Source organism: Cervus canadensis, chromosome 10, assembly GCF_019320065.1.
Source record: "Cervus canadensis isolate Bull #8, Minnesota chromosome 10, ASM1932006v1, whole genome shotgun sequence".
Taxonomy (NCBI): Eukaryota; Metazoa; Chordata; class Mammalia; order Artiodactyla; family Cervidae; genus Cervus; species Cervus canadensis.
The window spans coordinates 56,473,489-56,489,244 of NC_057395.1; the positions used below are offsets into that span (position 1 = coordinate 56,473,489).

Genomic DNA, 15,756 nt, shown 5'->3' on the forward strand with positions numbered 1-15,756 from the left:
TCCCTGCCATTCGACAACATGCACGTCAGTGGGAAATGCCCCCGATTAGAGAGTGGATTGCCAACAGGTGGCAAGTCCTCAATCCTTCCCAGATGGGCAAACCAGGGAGGGAGGCCAGCGGAAGGTGGTAATGTCAGGGAGTGTCCACCTGGTGGGTTTCTGCAGGAGGTGGGCTCTTTCCTTGTCCGACTTTGAGGCTTGCTTTTCTTTTCTCTTGTTTTGAAGCCCATTAGAAGGCTTTCAAGCCACGTGCCTACTGTGTGCAAAGCCCTGCTCTGGTCCCTCTGGGGAGACAGATGACTCACAGGAATTCTCAGAAGGCTTGCCGGGCCATTGTCACAGGTCCCCTCGACACCAGCTCATTTTCCAAGATGAGACAGAAGATAAAAGATTGGTTCTGCTCCTCCAGGCGAGTGGGTACAATCACTCTTGAACATATTTTTTGGACAATCATTCGAAAAGGTTATTTTTGAAGATGGAGAGCTTTTCAAACTTTCCTTTGGGTAGAAATGAATTCAGGGAGTTTGAAGTGCTCCCCACCCCTGACTGTGGCAATCAGCCAGACGGCTCAACCCCTCCAGCCCTGGAAATTTGGCTTCAGCCCTCTTGCCTGCCCCCTACAGAGGTCTGGGTTTGTCTCGCTTCTCTGGGCACCATGTCACTTACTCAAGTGGTGCTGGCATCGATTGGCTCTCATCAGTAGAAAGGGCCACAGGTCCGGGCCCCTGGTTTTGGGATTTGGGGAGCACTCCCATCCAGAGCAGAAGCAGAGAACAGGAGGAAATCATCATTTTTTTGACCTGGCTGGCTTCTGTTGTTGGGATTACGATTCTCTATTCTGTGTCCCCATGCAGCGCTGCTGGCGTTGTCCTCTCACGAGTGGCCTTCTTTCGCCTTGGCTTTGTGCTCTCTCGAGGTTCTTCCACCAACCCTACATCCACCTGCCTGCCCACCTGCTCCTGTCACAGGCAGAGCAATTTCTAGGCTCCTGATCCAACAGGAAGTGCCTAGAAGGCCCCTCCCCGAGGCAAGGTGTAAGCTTGGGTGGCCAGGGCCTCCTGGGGCGTGATGCCTCCCTTTCTCTGCCTTGACTCTGGCTCTCAGCTTTCATGTGATGTGGTCCCAGGTTCACATTGGACTCTGGCTCTCTGCCTGCTCTGTCCTAGAGAAATGAGGGCTGGGCTCGGTCATCTGCCCTGCCCCAGTCTGCCTGGTGCTTTTCCGTGGCCAGCACTGCCCACAGCCCAGGTGATGCAGTGTGAGCTGCACCCTCTGCCCTGCGTGCCAGCCCCTCATGGAGATGGTGGGCGGTGGGTGAAAGCACTGCTGATGGCAGAGAACACTCAGCCGTCAGGAGCGTCCTCAGCACGCTGTTTTGCTTTTTTGTTCAGCTCACCCTGACTCCCACCTTGTCCCCCGGCCACTGGCATTAACAGAGAGCCTCCAAGTTGTTTTTCTCTCCTCTGATGAGGATCTGACTCACCCCTCCAGACTTGGTCCTGGCTGGGGGGTGGGATGAGGCAGTGGCAGGCCGGAGGGAGAGAGTCTGCTGGTGTCATGGTTCAGGCTGGCGCTCGGAGCTGTCCTTTGAGCCCGAGCTCTTCAAGATGTGATTAGACCAATTTTACACGCCTAGTCACTGAGGCTCGGGTAGATTGGGACTGTTTCTATATGGGCAAAGTGAAGTGGAGAATTGAGGCAATTATCTTCAGGCAAATGATGCTGGGCTTTGTAATCAGTCTGTTCTGATAACTAGGGAATCAGCCTCATTCATGGTGGTGGTGCTTGAGTTGAGGAGGATTCTAAGGTATTTGTTTGTTATTTGCACTTGGCTTTGTTTTTCCCCAAGGCAGTCAGGGGAGGGCCATCCTACCCACACAGATGCGAGGGGCTGTAGGCTGTGGGACCTGTCAGCCAGGCAGGGGCGGGAGGTGCTCCAGACCAGCTCCCTGTGAGCAGGTCCATGGCCTGCTGGGGTCCGACCTCTGCTTCCTACTTCTGGCAGAGGCCTACCTCCCGTTCTTCTCTCGTGCATGCTCGTCCTGAGATGTTGGGCCAGAGGATGAACAAGGTCACTTCCGGGGCCAGGATTATACAGGTCTCAGCAGGCCCACAGTTAGACACAAACTGCTGGAGAGAATGAAAATGTCACAGAACTAGAAGAATGAGAGAACAGGTCCTCTTAGATCGGAAGTGAAAACTCACTCTTGGCTGGTGATGACTTCTGGACCCTCTCACTTCCATCTGTTTTTTGTTTGGGTTTTTTTTTTGAGGGGGAGGCCTAAAAGTCATTGTAAATTGGGAAGTTTTCCCTTTGCTGGTCTAGAAATTTCTTCCTGAAAGAGCCGACACTTCCCTCCCAGCTCTTCACTGGTGAGAGAAGGAAAAACAAGACTTGTTTTCCAAATGGCTGAGTCTGATTGGTTTGTGGCAATTGAGGACTTGGAGAATTCCTGATTGCTTTCTGGAACAATCTGTGTAGTTGGGAAGTCGAGGGCTGCGTGGGCCCTGCTAGATGCCAGGCAGGTGGGCCAGGGCCCCTGACTAAAGAACTCAGAAAATTCTCTGGTGCCCGCTGCCAGCACCTCCGCCACCCCATCCTCACACTCACAATTAGAGAACAAGATGAATCTAATGAATTTCAAATTGTGATTTGGACAGCCTAGGAATGAGGAGGTAGGGCTTGAGATGACCCCAGGGAAACACACAGGAATTCAAGAGGTTTTTTTTTAGATTGCCAAGAAATCTTCATCTTTGTCACTTTGAAATTTTCTGGTATTGCTTGGTTTGGTTTAGTCGTAAGTCGTGTCCGACTCTTGCGACCCCATGGACTGTAGCCTGCCAGGCTCCTCTGTCCATGGGATTCTCCAGGCAAGAATACTTAGAAACTCTAAAATGTCCTGTTCCAAATTGAGACAAGAAGGTTTTGAAAACTATCACTCTGTCTTCAGACTATGGGGACAGTAGTGGTGCCTGTGTATTTTTCTATTGGTAGCGAATTTGTTTCTGCTGTATTAAGTTGTGGTCTCTTTGCCTAGTGTTTTAGTTGGTTTATAGCCTTACGGATCATCATTTCATACTGTAGTTTAAGATCTGCTGGGGCAAGAATCTTCTGTGTGTTCTCAGAATCCTCTGATGGTTTTGCCCATTGATTTTTCTATAGAATTTAGGAATCATTCTTACCAAATTCTGTAATGACCTTGGTGATGCCTTGACTGGAATTTGAGTCAATCTATAAATTAAGTTGGGAAATAGCGTTGTTAAGCCTGCAGCCAGAAGTTTGGTCTCTTCTTCGTTTGAGTTTCTATTTCTCACGTTAAGGATTTATATTTTCTTTATATAATTCTAATATATCCTTTGTGGAGTTTGATACATGAATATGTATCAAGTATTTCCCAAGTGTTTGATGTTTGTTGTTATTGTGAGCAGAATCTGCTTTATTGTTATGTTCAGGCTGTTGATTATTGTTTATAGAAATGGTATTGATTTTTGTGCATCTTTCTCTTGTTTTGCTCCCTTTAGAATTGGTTGGTTTATGAGGCTTCCAGGAGCTGCTCCAGCAAGCGCTGAGAGATGGCTGTGGGAAGGTTTGTAGAGGAGAAAAAGAGTCCCACTAAGTCACTGGTTGCCAGATGCCAGTGCACAGTGGAGGGAGAGAAATAAAGACGATGTCGTGGGGTTTCCGTCAGGTTAAATGTATTCCGAGAAGGGACTGTCCTTGAGATGGAGGCTACAGAAGCTTCCTACCTTTTGGTATTTCAGTGTCATTTCTTTTTGGATGACAATTGATAGGGCTTTTTATTGGAAGATATTAGAGGACTTTTTAGAAGTTTATTTAAAATTTGGTTTTTATTTAGTTTTTTAAATGATAGCATATTAAAAAAAACATGTTGACAACCTAGGTTGGCATTCCATATTAATTTGAACATTTTAGCATTTTCTGAAATGTCAAAATCAGGAACTTCCAACTCATGTTCTTTTGGACTTCACAGTTCTGTGTTATTTGGTAATTCTGGGCTTTTTTTAAAATTATTAATTTGAAAGTAAGTTTTGGTTTATCCTTTTATCTTCTAGTTAGTCTTGTCATGTAGTTAGATTTGTGTTTTTATTTCTTCCTTCTTTTCCTGGCTTCTTCACCCTTCCTTTTTGTGTTGCCATGTTCCTGAGACTATGTGAAAGACAGGAGTCATTGCTCCTCTTCTAGAGGAGATGGGTGCAGTGGGGCATCCTCACTGTGCTTCTTTGTTTAAAGGGATTTTCTCAGTGTCTCTTCTCTGAAACTACTTAGGTGGGACTTCCCTGGTGGTCTAGCGGTTAAGACTGAGCTTCCAATGCATCCCTGTTCAGGGGATTAAGAGCCCACATGCCATGTGGCATGACCAAAAGTGTACAAAAATAATAATAAAATAAAAATAAAAGGAAATAAGATGGTATTCTGTGAGAGGAACTCAACAGAAAGGCTAGGATGAGAGACAAGAAGCCGGATTGGGAACAGCTGGGGCTGGAGATACATCTTGCCTCCTGCTTCATAGCTAACCAGTGGCACTACCTGTCCCGTCTTCTGCCTCCACAGTGGCAAAATAAGGTCCTTCTAGGGTCCAAAGTGCCTTCCAGGGTTGTGAAGGTGATCAAATGAGGAAAGGAATTAGCAAGCGAACTGGTATTGAGTATTGAGCTGCTGAATTGATAGCTTAATTGATGGTAGCAGTTGGTGGTGGTGGTGGTGGTAAAGGCCGAGAAGCAGGAAGGCAGTGGTGCTCCTCCCAGAGAGGCAGGAAGAACCTAATGGAAAGTTGGGGCAGCCAATCAAGTTGGGTCTGTGTCTTGGTGGCCTCTTACGTACCATATCTTTATCCATTCATCTCTTGAAGGAAACTTAGATTGCTTCCATGTCTTGGCTATTGGAAATAGTGGAATCTTTCCAAATTAGAGTTTTTGTCTTTTCCTGATATATGGCCAGGAGTGGGATGCTGGGTCATATGGTAACTCTGTTTTCAGTGTTTTGAGGACACTCCATACTGTTATCCATAGTGGCTGCACCAATGTACATTCCCACCAACAGTGCAGTGGGAGGGTTCCCTTTTCTCCACATCCTCTCCAGCATTTGTTATTTGTAGACTCTCTGGTGTGAGATGATACTTCATTGTAGTTTTGTTTTGCACTTTCCTAATAATTAGTGATGTTGGGTATCTTTTCATGTGCCTCAAGAGATGAAGTCTTAGCTCCTTGGCTATACAGGTGGAGAAACTTGAGGCTCAGAGGTGGGACCTGCTAGGAATGGCAAAGCCATCTCTTAGATGAGAACTTTTGTGATTCAGGTTCAGTGCCTTGTTCATTCCGACAAGTGAGGCATCTTCACTGAGGCGTAGACCGTGAGCTGAGGGCTCGGATGTCAGCCCCTTGTTATCAGATCTACTTTTTGTGAGCATCCAAATGGTCAGTTCCCAGCTTCACATTCTTTTCTTGATCACTTTAGAGCTGACATTCTGCCGGCTCCTTGTTAAAGAAAGAGCAGAGCTGGAACTGACCAGAAGTAGTTTGGAAGCTAGAAATAGAACTATACCTGCCCTTAGTAATCAAGCCTGGCAGAGTCCACCCAGCAGCCAGGAAAGGCTTGGGCAAGGTTAAAGCGAAGATGATTTGGTGACACTTATTTCTGCCGGTTGTTCAAAAATTCACCCAACTCCAAAAGCACCTGTTACTACTTAAAGCTTGTCCCCCAAACATGGAAGTTAGGTACAAGAAAGACAAGTCCGTTTTCTCAAGATGTCTGCTCCATGATACCTGTGACATAGCAGCAGCTTTTCCCTGGCATTACTTTAAAAAATTTGATGTTTAATTACATGTGGAATATATGAACTAGTACATTACATAAGAAGTTTCAAATACTAACTAGAGCTAAAGGCCAAAGTCTGTCTTAATAACCCTCAACTTGTGACGTCTCCATATGCTACCTCTCGAATGCCCCTGAGGTTACCAACTTCACATACTGGCCAGTTTCCACAGCAAAATTGCTTTGAAAAAAACAATAGAAGTAATGTCTGTGCCACTTTGTGGCTTTTCACTTGGCCCTGTATCTTGGAGACCCTTGGCTGGTTCACAGAAGCTGCCTGGCTCTTAGATTGTCAGTCATCGTCTCTGTCTGAATCGAAGATGCTGATAGTTCCCCCCACCCCCACCCCATGCGCTTGGTCCCTGTTAGAAGACCCCTGTCCTTTCACCTGCTTCTGTGTACGTATTCACAGGGGCTTCTCTAGGGTTGATCTCAGGCAGTGAGGCTGCTGAGGTAGATCTAACTGTCTCTCTGGGTCACAGGTAGACACGGGGCCTTGGCTCAGCTGCCCTTCAATACAAGGCCACCAGTTTGATCCCCAGCAGCACATGTGACTCCACTGTCCACACCACCCTGTTCTTCTGGCTTGGAGAGCCCAGACCGCCCCAGGGTGGGAGTGAGGGCTTGGGGCTGGGTCTGTGGGGTCATGACCTGGCCTTCATTATTCTTGTCTCTAATGGGTCAAGAAAAAACACTGAACTTCAGTGAAGTTTATTTCAGAGTCTGCCATGAAGACAAAGGGTGGGAAAACCTCAGTAAAAGATCTGAAAAAGAGAGAGGCCGTGTATGCTGGGGGCAGGGCCACTTTTAGTTCTTGAAAGTAACTGAACTCCTGTAGAAATAGCACTGTTCATACTGCTACCATGGGGCAGCTGATCATTTTGAACCCAAGAAGTAGACCTCTTTTCCTAGTCCTGGATCTGGACAGTTTAAATTCGGAATGGCCACAATTTAAAGAATGCTCTTCGGCCTTTTGAATCTCTGTCCTCCCCCTTCTCCTACCCGGCCACTCATTGCAGGCATAGACAAGTTCGTCATGGTGCACCACTAGGGTGACTGTGTCATCTGTCATCCAAGTGGGACATGCTTGAGTGTGAAAGGCAGTGCTAATGAGGAGGGTGCTAAGATGATAGGTAAACCCTGGCTTTCCCTTAATACTAGTATTAATAATGTGGCACTAAAATACATAAGTAAAGGAGGTAATACAATTAATAATATAATTATTTTTAATGATGTTTAAAAGAAGTCATTCCCATCTCAAAGTATTTTTCAAATAGGCTTGTGTGTGATGAGAGAGGGTCTGCGGTTGAGAGCACTTGTGGAGTTGGTGAACTGCCTGCATGGAGTAATGTGTTTGTTCGTTTTTTTCTGAAGTCACTATGGAAACTTGGGGCAAAGATCAAACTCAGGAGAGAAAAACAGGAACTTTTTGAGAGGTTCCTTGGGGTTCCTGACCAAGAGCTGAGCCCTGTTATTGGGGGCTTCCTTCAGCAGCAGCTTTGGGGGGCGGGCAGCTCTGGGCTGGCAGAGCTGTGGAAATGCTCCAAAGCACAGGACCTGGACCAGGGAGGCTCAGTCTAACCAGGGTGACTGCCTACTGTGTGCAATGGCCACTTCTAGGCAGAGAACATAGTCAGAACTTTCTGAGCTCAATAGCAGCTTAGAAATTAGAGAAGATTTTGCAGTCTCTTAGAAGTGTCAGGATCATTTGTGCTCAAACTCTTTGCTCTTGTAGGTGCACGATTTTGCCCTATTGCCATACTCTAGCCACGGAATGGTTTTCTTTAGGTTCACTTGCTTTCTTTACATAAATGAGTTTGGTTTTAAAGCACAGTTATACCACCATCACTTAGCTCCTGGCTGAGTGTTTCTTAAATACACGCCAAGATCAATGCATAGCTCTTAAAACAGATAGCGGTGGTCCTCGTCCCTGGAAATCGGCCCAGATACTGCCTACATCCAGTCCAGCACCCTCTTGTCCCTGATAGACACTCGTGTGGAACCCAGAGGGGTTGTGAAGACAGGTGGTCTTCCTGTATCCCTCCCCATCAAAGGGGACAGCTTAGATTTGACCCCAGGACCAGAGAAGGCCTCTCCTGGTGGACATGCGGAGAGAAGAGTTCTCTTCCCATGCTGCAGCGCCCTGTGGAGTCTCACCAGGACCCAGTGGCTGGGGCGGGTCTGCTTTCAACGACACTTGCCTCCTAATAATACATCGACAGACGCAGTTGTCTTGCTCTGCTTTTACCATGACATTTGCCATCACTTCACATACTTCAGTTCTGTTTGCAGACACAGCCAAGAACGAGGCTTAATGGGGGGCTTCACCCCATGCCCTTGGCCTCAGCAGAGCTGCCTCATAGGCAGCGCCCCCGGGCCCAGGAGGGCTGCAGCTGCCCTCCTCACTCAGGAGTTTGGTGGAGGAGGGGGTCTTCCATCGCACTCTCTGTTTTTGACTGACTGCCAGAAAATACCAGGAAAGAGAGCCTGTGCCTGAAAGGCCGTATTCAGACATAGTGAAGTTCAAAAGCAAGCGGTCTCTGCATGATGAAGGCCAAGTGCTGTTCATGAGCAGCACACGGTCAGCCCAGATCAACTCGTGTGACGTCTTTGCTGCCTCCATGAGAAGGTGGGCAGGGGAGCAGGGGGTCCAGTAGATCAGGTTACCTGTGCTTTCTTGGGTTGGCTGGAGGGTTTACAAGGCTCATTGTGGTATTTTTAAACACTGAATTTAAAAGGTATGCATCAGTGGAATGGGACATCTGACACCAATCTGGGGCACGCGAGGAGGGGACCCGATGTTCCGTCACCTGCCAGGCCCCACTCCCTTCTCTGCCAGAGAGTACCAGCGCACACTAGGCCCTCAGCAAACTTCTGCTGAATGCTTTTTTGAGATGTATATTTTTAAGCTTGTTATGGAAGTTGCCAAGCGCCCCGAGGCAGAGAGGGGGCCAGGGCCCCAGCACGTCTGCATGGCCATCAGCCCGGGTGCCCTGCTTCCCTCGGTTGCCTCTACCTTTTCTCTGGACGGACTTTAAAGGATCTCAATTCCAGAAATCATCTCATTTCACCCCTACTCTTTCTGAGTTCTTTTGGAGGCTGTTGAGGCCACCCTCTTCCTCCATTCCCCAGGGGTGAGCATGTCAGGTCAGGAACCTGCTTTCCCTTCTTCCCCACAAGATGTGTAATCACAGCACAGACCGAGGGGACCTGGCCTGGGAAGCAGACCTCACTCCCGCGAGCCCGAGTCTCCCAAAGCCACCACCCGACATCTGGGTTCCCTCTTAAGGGCCCCCAGTTGCTCATTGGAAATGTCTTCAGTTTCCCCAGCGAAGTGGACACATTTCCACTGAGCAGGCAGGTTGCAGCTGTGGTCTTTCCAAAAGAATGCACACATGGAGCCTATGGGGCCCAAGTCAGCGTGATGTCAGTTGTCACCGTCCGTGTGGAAAGATTTTGCCCCCGCCAGCTGCCGGGCCCCCTTGTGCTCTATTAATCCCAGGGCTGTGGGCCCGTCGGGGTCGGCAGCCAGGCAGAGGGACAGCTGTGGTGGATACCGCACCACGCTCCGGGCATGTGCTCTGTGTCCTGGACACACAGATGGCGCAGAGGCCCCAGCCCGCGCCTGTCTTCTCCTTGTAGGGTCGGGAATGGGCTGGGCTGACAATACCCTTGACACAGGAGCCAAGTTAAGAGCTCTGAGATGAGATGGAGGGCTTGGCCGCCGCGTTCCAGGTCAGCTGACGCGTTTTTTGGAAGCGGTGGCATGTGCCGGCCAGTGAGGCCCTATATTCCAACAGCTGGGGGCACTGGGCTTTTATGTGCCAAGGCTGCACAGATATTTTTAATTTCCCAGGACACATGGAAGCCCAGTCGTGGCAGGGTAGAGGGGCAGGGGGGTTTGGAGGCCGCCGCCTCGCCATGGCCAGATATGGTCAGGAGAGCGGGGCGGGATTAGGTCTGGGAAGCAGCCCAGCATGTGAAGAGGTAGCAGGAAGGTCATGTGAGTGAGCTAAAGGCCTTGGCAAGCAGGGGGGGGGCAGGTGAGGACTCTGAGCGGGTGCTGGGGACAGGGGACCCGCCGGTGAGGGACAGGTCTGGAGGTGGGAGGTCAGCAGGACCCAACCCCCAGCTCAGAGGGGAGGGGGGATACAGCTTTGGTTCAGGCCCTGGTTTTGGCTGTAGAACAGACCTGAGCACCCACCTTAGTGCCCACCCAGTGCCCCCTGGGCAACTGTTCCTCTGCCTAGGACCTTTCTCCCTTCCCGCACAGGCCCCTAAGTGCCACCGCTGTTAACAGCAGAAATTCATCTGTGCACGCCCGCCACCCCAGAGGGGAGCTAGACGCTGCCCCCAGGCCTGAACCCACGCAGGATGTGTTTCATCCCCACAGATTTTTTAAAGTCTGAGCTCTGTTAGCCGCGAACATTTCGATCATAGATTTTCCCAAAAGCTTTGGAGATTTGACTTTTCTGCGCTTAAGGGAGCCTTTGGGTATCTAGGGCCTGCTGTCCACAGGCCCCGAAGCTGAGGGGCGGCCGCCCCCTGTCGGCGAGCCATAGACCCGCCACCACCTGGCCCCGTCAGTCAAGGCTGAGCAGGCCTGGCCTCTGTAGGCATCTGCACTTGCCTCCTGCAGTAAAGTGGAGCTATTATTATCTCAGGAGGAATGAGGGCCATCAGAATTAGCCTCTGAGCAGCTGCCCAGGGCCTCCTTGACTTTGCCTTGACATTGGGCCGGGAGACCTGGGCTTATGGACCTGCCTGGGGTGGCCTGGTCTGGCGAGGAGGCAGTGGAGGAAGGGGGCTGTGACCCCTCCCTGGGCCTTCGCCGAGCCCACGGGGCCAGTGAGCTGGCCTGGTTTTCTCCGGCGGCTGCTTAGCAGTCTGAACAGACTCCACAAGGTCAGGGTAGTGACCACAGCTAGCCCAACATCTGTGCAGCTCTGGGCCTCTCAGCTGTGGTTAGGAAGGCACCAAGGAGGCTGGGGCAAGGCTGAAGCCTGGGTGTGGCTCAAGACTCAGGGGAGGGAGAGGAGGAGGGGGCTGCGCTGGGGGGGTCTCTTGGGACTTTCGGGGCCTTGGCTGTGGACAGCCCTCAAGTAATTCCAATTCCTGTACAGAATTTCCTCCTGGTCCTCTGTGGTTCTGACTTCACTATTGTTTGTCCCGGCTCCTGGGAGGAGCCGCGGCAGCTGTGACTACTGCTAGGCCTTCAGAGCCACCTTCCTGGGGGCTTGGGAGGTCCTCTTTCCTTGAGGAGCTTGGCCTAGAGAAGCTCTCCTCCTGCCTTGTTTGTTCCTCTTTATTTGATGAGTCTTTTCCCTGATGGCTCAGTGGGTATAAGAATCTGCCTGCAATGCAGGAGACGCAAGTTCAACCCCTGAGTCAGGAAGATTACCTGGAGGAGCAAATGGCTACCCACTCCAGTATTCTTACCTGAAAAATCCCATGGCCAGAGGAGCCTGGCAGGCTCCAGTCCATGGGGGTCACAGAGTTGGACACAAGTGAGCACACACAAGAAGTGGTGCCTGCTGTCTCCCAGAATACATTCACTCACTCAGTCTTGACAGTAATCTCACAGGGAAGCTGAGGCACAGAGGTCAAATAACTTGCCTGAGGCCACACAGCTGGAAAGTGGGGGAGCCCAGATTCGAACTCAGGTGGTGGGTCAGGCTGGAGCGGGGGTGGCTTCCAGAGGCCAGTGTCTGGGAGGCTTTCCCTCTGAGACCTTCTATGGACTGTGTAGTACAGGGTCTCTGCTGCTTCTGGGCCCTTCCTCTGCTCTTGGGGCTCAGTCTGTCCTCAGAGCTGGTTCCTTGGGGCCGGGAGCCCACGGGGTGGGGAGGGGGTCCCCACTGACCTTACAGACCCCAGCAGTGCCTCCCCTCCTCTGGCCCCCTTTGAGGAGGCCGCTCATCCTCACCTTCCAGACAGGGTGATACAGGTTTTCCCGGGTTTTCTGACCAGGGAGGAAAGTGATCCTAGAGAGAGGTCAGTACGAGAGCCACATCTCTAGTCCCGATGGGAACAGCAGGTACCTGGGGGTCAGCTGGGGCGGGGGGTGGGGGTGCCTGGTGCAATGTGTCCATTATGATGGGGGCTCCTGGACACCTCCATGATCTCGCTAGAGCCTCACCCATAGTACTGCTCTCTGGGTGATTGACCTTGCCGGGACTGGAGCCTTGGCACAAAGTGCCCCAGGCCCCCACCAACAGGTGGTGCCCCTTTCTTAGGAGACTCTCCAGGGTAGCTTCCTATGCCTACCCGCCCCCCCAACCCTGGACACTTCTTGGACCTGCTCTGGACCTGTGGCCCTGTGGTCTCAGGTAGGTGGTGTGACCCATGTGGGTTTCCTTGTCTTGCATGGTGGTTGGGTGAGGCATCACGGGTTCCACCAGCTTTTTTCCTCCCATCGTGAAGGAGGCCTTGCCATACAGCTCCCCACCCCACCCCTGCTCTCCAGCATCAGCAGGGCCTCGCGACTCCGACTCCTTCTTCTGGCCAAGTAGAAGGGCTAAGGCCCGCAGGAGTTAACTTCACACAGGTGATCTGTCTGAGATCATGTTGGAGGCCTGGGAGAGCGCCACTCGGCCCATTTCATTACAGCCTGCTCGCATTCACCTGAGAAGGGGCCCATTCTCAAAATCATGGCTACTTCTCTAAGTCAGCAGACAACAGCCTGAAGATCACCCGAAAATGTCCCCTGCACTGAGGGCTGTTTTAGCTAATGGAAGGACACCAAGTTGAAGATCCATCCGGGTGTGACCTTGGGGGTTGTGGGCATGTTGTGTGTGAGGGAGGTTTATCCTGTTATCCCTTTGCCCCCTTTTCTCTCTCTCCCCTAAGGCTTTCTTCTTTCAGTGTCCTTGAAGCCATCAGCAGTTGTGTCCCCCCCAAAGCCCTAACACTGTTCTGTGTGGTACCACTGAGCCTCCTTAATGTCCCTCCTTGCTGCAAAATCTTAGTGCTTCAGCCTCTTCTTGGTGGGCATCTCACCTTGCCCTTGAAGGAGAGCTTTGCTGGGAGGTAAGGTGTGGTCTTCACCCTCCAATAGAACCCACCTATCCTTAAGGGTCTCCGTGTTGCAGGGTCTGCAGATATCAGTTAGACTGGGGTCTTATCTGGCCCAGCGATGGGCCTTTTAGAAATACCTCATCACAGCTGACCTTAGGTTCACGACTGGGCTTCTCAGAGAGGCCTGATTAATTCATGGTGCCCCGCTCCCCGCCACCCATAGCCACCCGAGACAAGAGGATTTACTGTACCAGTTTATTGCCAAGCTGTATCGGTTGATAAGCAGGAAACTCCAGACCATCTGTTTAAAAATAAAAAATGAACAGCAGCACAGCCCTAGAGCTAACACTTTGTACTGCTGCATAGTAAACGAGCCCACTGGATGCAGTGACCTCGGCTGAGGTGGCGACGGGCTTGTCCTCCATCCCTCTCATCCGGGGCACCAGATTTGTGGAAGGCAGAGCACCACCACTCCCCCACCCCAACAGCCAGCATCACTCTCCTCCTAGCTGCTCCCAGGCCCCTCGTCCACGTCTGGCTGCATTCGAGGGTTTCTAACTCTTCTTTAGACCCCAAAGACTGTTCCCAGCAGGATGTCCATCCCATCAGCTGAGAGTCCTCGTGGTCAGCCTCATGGACCTGTTGTGGAGGCCAACCCGCAGGACAGGACACGGGAGCACGGGCTGAAGAGGCCTTCCTGTGGCCGCTAAGGACAAGCCTTTTGCTTGGCGCCTGGGTGAGCTGCCAGCCCCATTTTGATTTGCAGCTTTTGTTGGGTCCAGGGCAGGCTCTCCGTCCGTCACCATGGCCCTGGGTTGTTGGGTGGGGGTTGGGCATGGTCACGGCCCTCTCTCTGGGGCCCCTGTGCAGGACGACATCGTTAGCACCACCGTCTTTCAGATCAAGGCAGTGACAGAACCTTCCCAGAGAAGCCTTTGGAAGTGAAATGTTGAGGCCACGGCAGAGCAACGGTCAAGTTCTTCTGTTTCCCATGGTGCCCTGAGCCTGCTGCCAAGCCCACGTTCAAAGGCTGTTTCTTCAAAGTTAATGGTGCCGCCTTTGAGCTGGGAGGGGAAGCGGGCAGTTGGGAGGCCCGTTTCAATGTGCATGTTTGAAGGGGAGGCAGGGGTTCTTTGGTTTATGGTCGTGTGAGAACTTGGGGTGGGGAGAGGGGTCCATGTCCACCTGGGTGCTACCTGGGCCCCAGGTGGGCGGGGCTGGGAGGGGGCGTCAGGCATCGCCTTGTGGAAAGTGACCATGAAGGACCCTTCCGGAGGGCCCCCCCCAATCCTGTTGTGTTTGGTTCAGAGGGTTGGGCGGAGGCTTTCCTGAAGGGTCTGAGAGAGCAGCACCCACAGGCTGTGTACTCAGGAGCTAGGACGTGGGGGTTGGATGAGGAGAAGGCCAGCCCGGCCTGGCTGTGTGTCTGCCTGCCTCCCTGATGGAGGCCTGACCTGGTCAGCCGCCCTGTAGTGGCCAGTGAGCATCGAGATGAAAACCCAGGAGCACAGGCCCCCGACCCCAGCCTCAGCCTTGAGCACCTGGGGCTCCCCGTCGGCCCTCACACTCTTTAGCCCACAGCTGTCGGCCAGTCTGCACCTGCCTGTGTGCCCCCTTTTGGGGTCTTTCTCCCTCACCCCAGCTGCACACCTGGCCTGGCTAGCCCTCCCCACCCTTGGGAAGCCTCTCTGACCGTCCAGCCCTCCTTGGACATCACAGCCCTTTCGTCTGGTCTCTCTGCCGAAGCCTGTTTGCTGCCCATGGCTTCTAGTTCTTCTGGATGAGCACCCAGGGGATGGCCAGAGCTGCCGTGGCGACTGCATGGTCCTCCAGCTTCTTTCTCCACACGTGGCACTCAGTAGGTGCCTAATAAACCTGTTTAGAACGAGTAGATGGGTCTCTTTCCTCTTTGTTCGTTCTGCATGGAGTGTAGCTCCACACATGGCAGCCCTCCGAGCCCGTGTGCACACACATCCTTGTCTGCCCTCCCGCGGGCGCTCCTAACTCGTGAAGCCTAACTACACCCGAAAGCACACTCAGCGCGGAGTAGGCATTGAGGCGATGGTTGGATGAGGGGATGGGTGGGCAGACAAATGGATGCACAGACTCAGACCCTCGAGGATGTGCAAAAGGCAGTGAAGTTGAAGACCATGTCAAGTGCAGAGTGGCCTCCCGACAGTTGATGGGACGCTCTGGGCAGGGGCGGGAGGGGTGGGGGCGACAGGTGGCCCAGGATGTAGCGATCTGAGCAGAGGCAAGAAGAGGACACCCTGTTTCCAGTATAGCAGATTCATTCCTCTGAGAAACTGACCGCTCCCCCCTCACCCAATCACAGCAGCAATTGGAGTTGATGTACAATTCCTGGGGCCCTGATGCCCATTCACTAACCTTGCTGGGTGTGGCCTGGCTCCACAGGCTGGGAAGGGGAGCTGAGGGGGAACTGCAGGAACAGTGCCAGGCCTCCAGTCACCTCATGTTGGGGTTCGCCTGGGAGATGGCTGTCCCTCTTCTGCTCCAGGAGTTAACACCAACCAGGCTCAGGTGCCCCCACAGCAGGGTGCAAGGCAGAAAGGGCCTTGGGTGGACAGGACAGGGAGGCCGGGGGTTCTGGGGAAGGTCAAGAGTAAGACTGAAGGTAAGCCTCAGTAGAAACTGATAAATTCTGCAGAAAAGTGAAGCAGCCTAAGAGAAACAAGAAAACAAGGTATGCAGAAACAAAAGACAACCTACAGTCCAAGACCAAATATTTGCAAATGAGGCAACTGACAAGAGCTTAAATTCCAAATATACAGCTCAGGCAACTCAATATCATAAAAACAAACAACCCAATCAAAAAACGGGCAAAAGCCCTAAGTCAACATTTCTTCCAAATGTCTATATGGAGCACTTATTCCTTGCAGATGGTC

At 51.9% G+C, this 15,756-nt stretch overlaps 1 protein-coding gene across 4 annotated transcripts in view; it reads left to right on the forward strand.

Annotated features, from left to right (window-relative positions):
- Nucleotides 1-14,741, forward strand: part of LOC122448613 — a 29,776-nt gene extending 15,035 nt beyond the window's left edge. For 2 of the 4 annotated variants that reach the window (XR_006271690.1, XM_043480058.1), the window contains 2 exons: nt 12,070-12,162; nt 12,683-14,741. Coding sequence is in view for 1 of the 4 variants with exons in the window: in XM_043480058.1 (XP_043335993.1) it covers nt 12,070-12,162; nt 12,683-12,706 (117 nt within the window). In the remaining 3 variants the exon portion in view is untranslated. Of the gene's footprint in view, nt 1-12,069 lie in introns of all 4 variants that reach the window. The other 2 variants (XR_006271688.1, XR_006271689.1) reach the window with 2 other exon arrangements.
- Nucleotides 14,742-15,756: the final 1,015 nt, after the last annotated feature.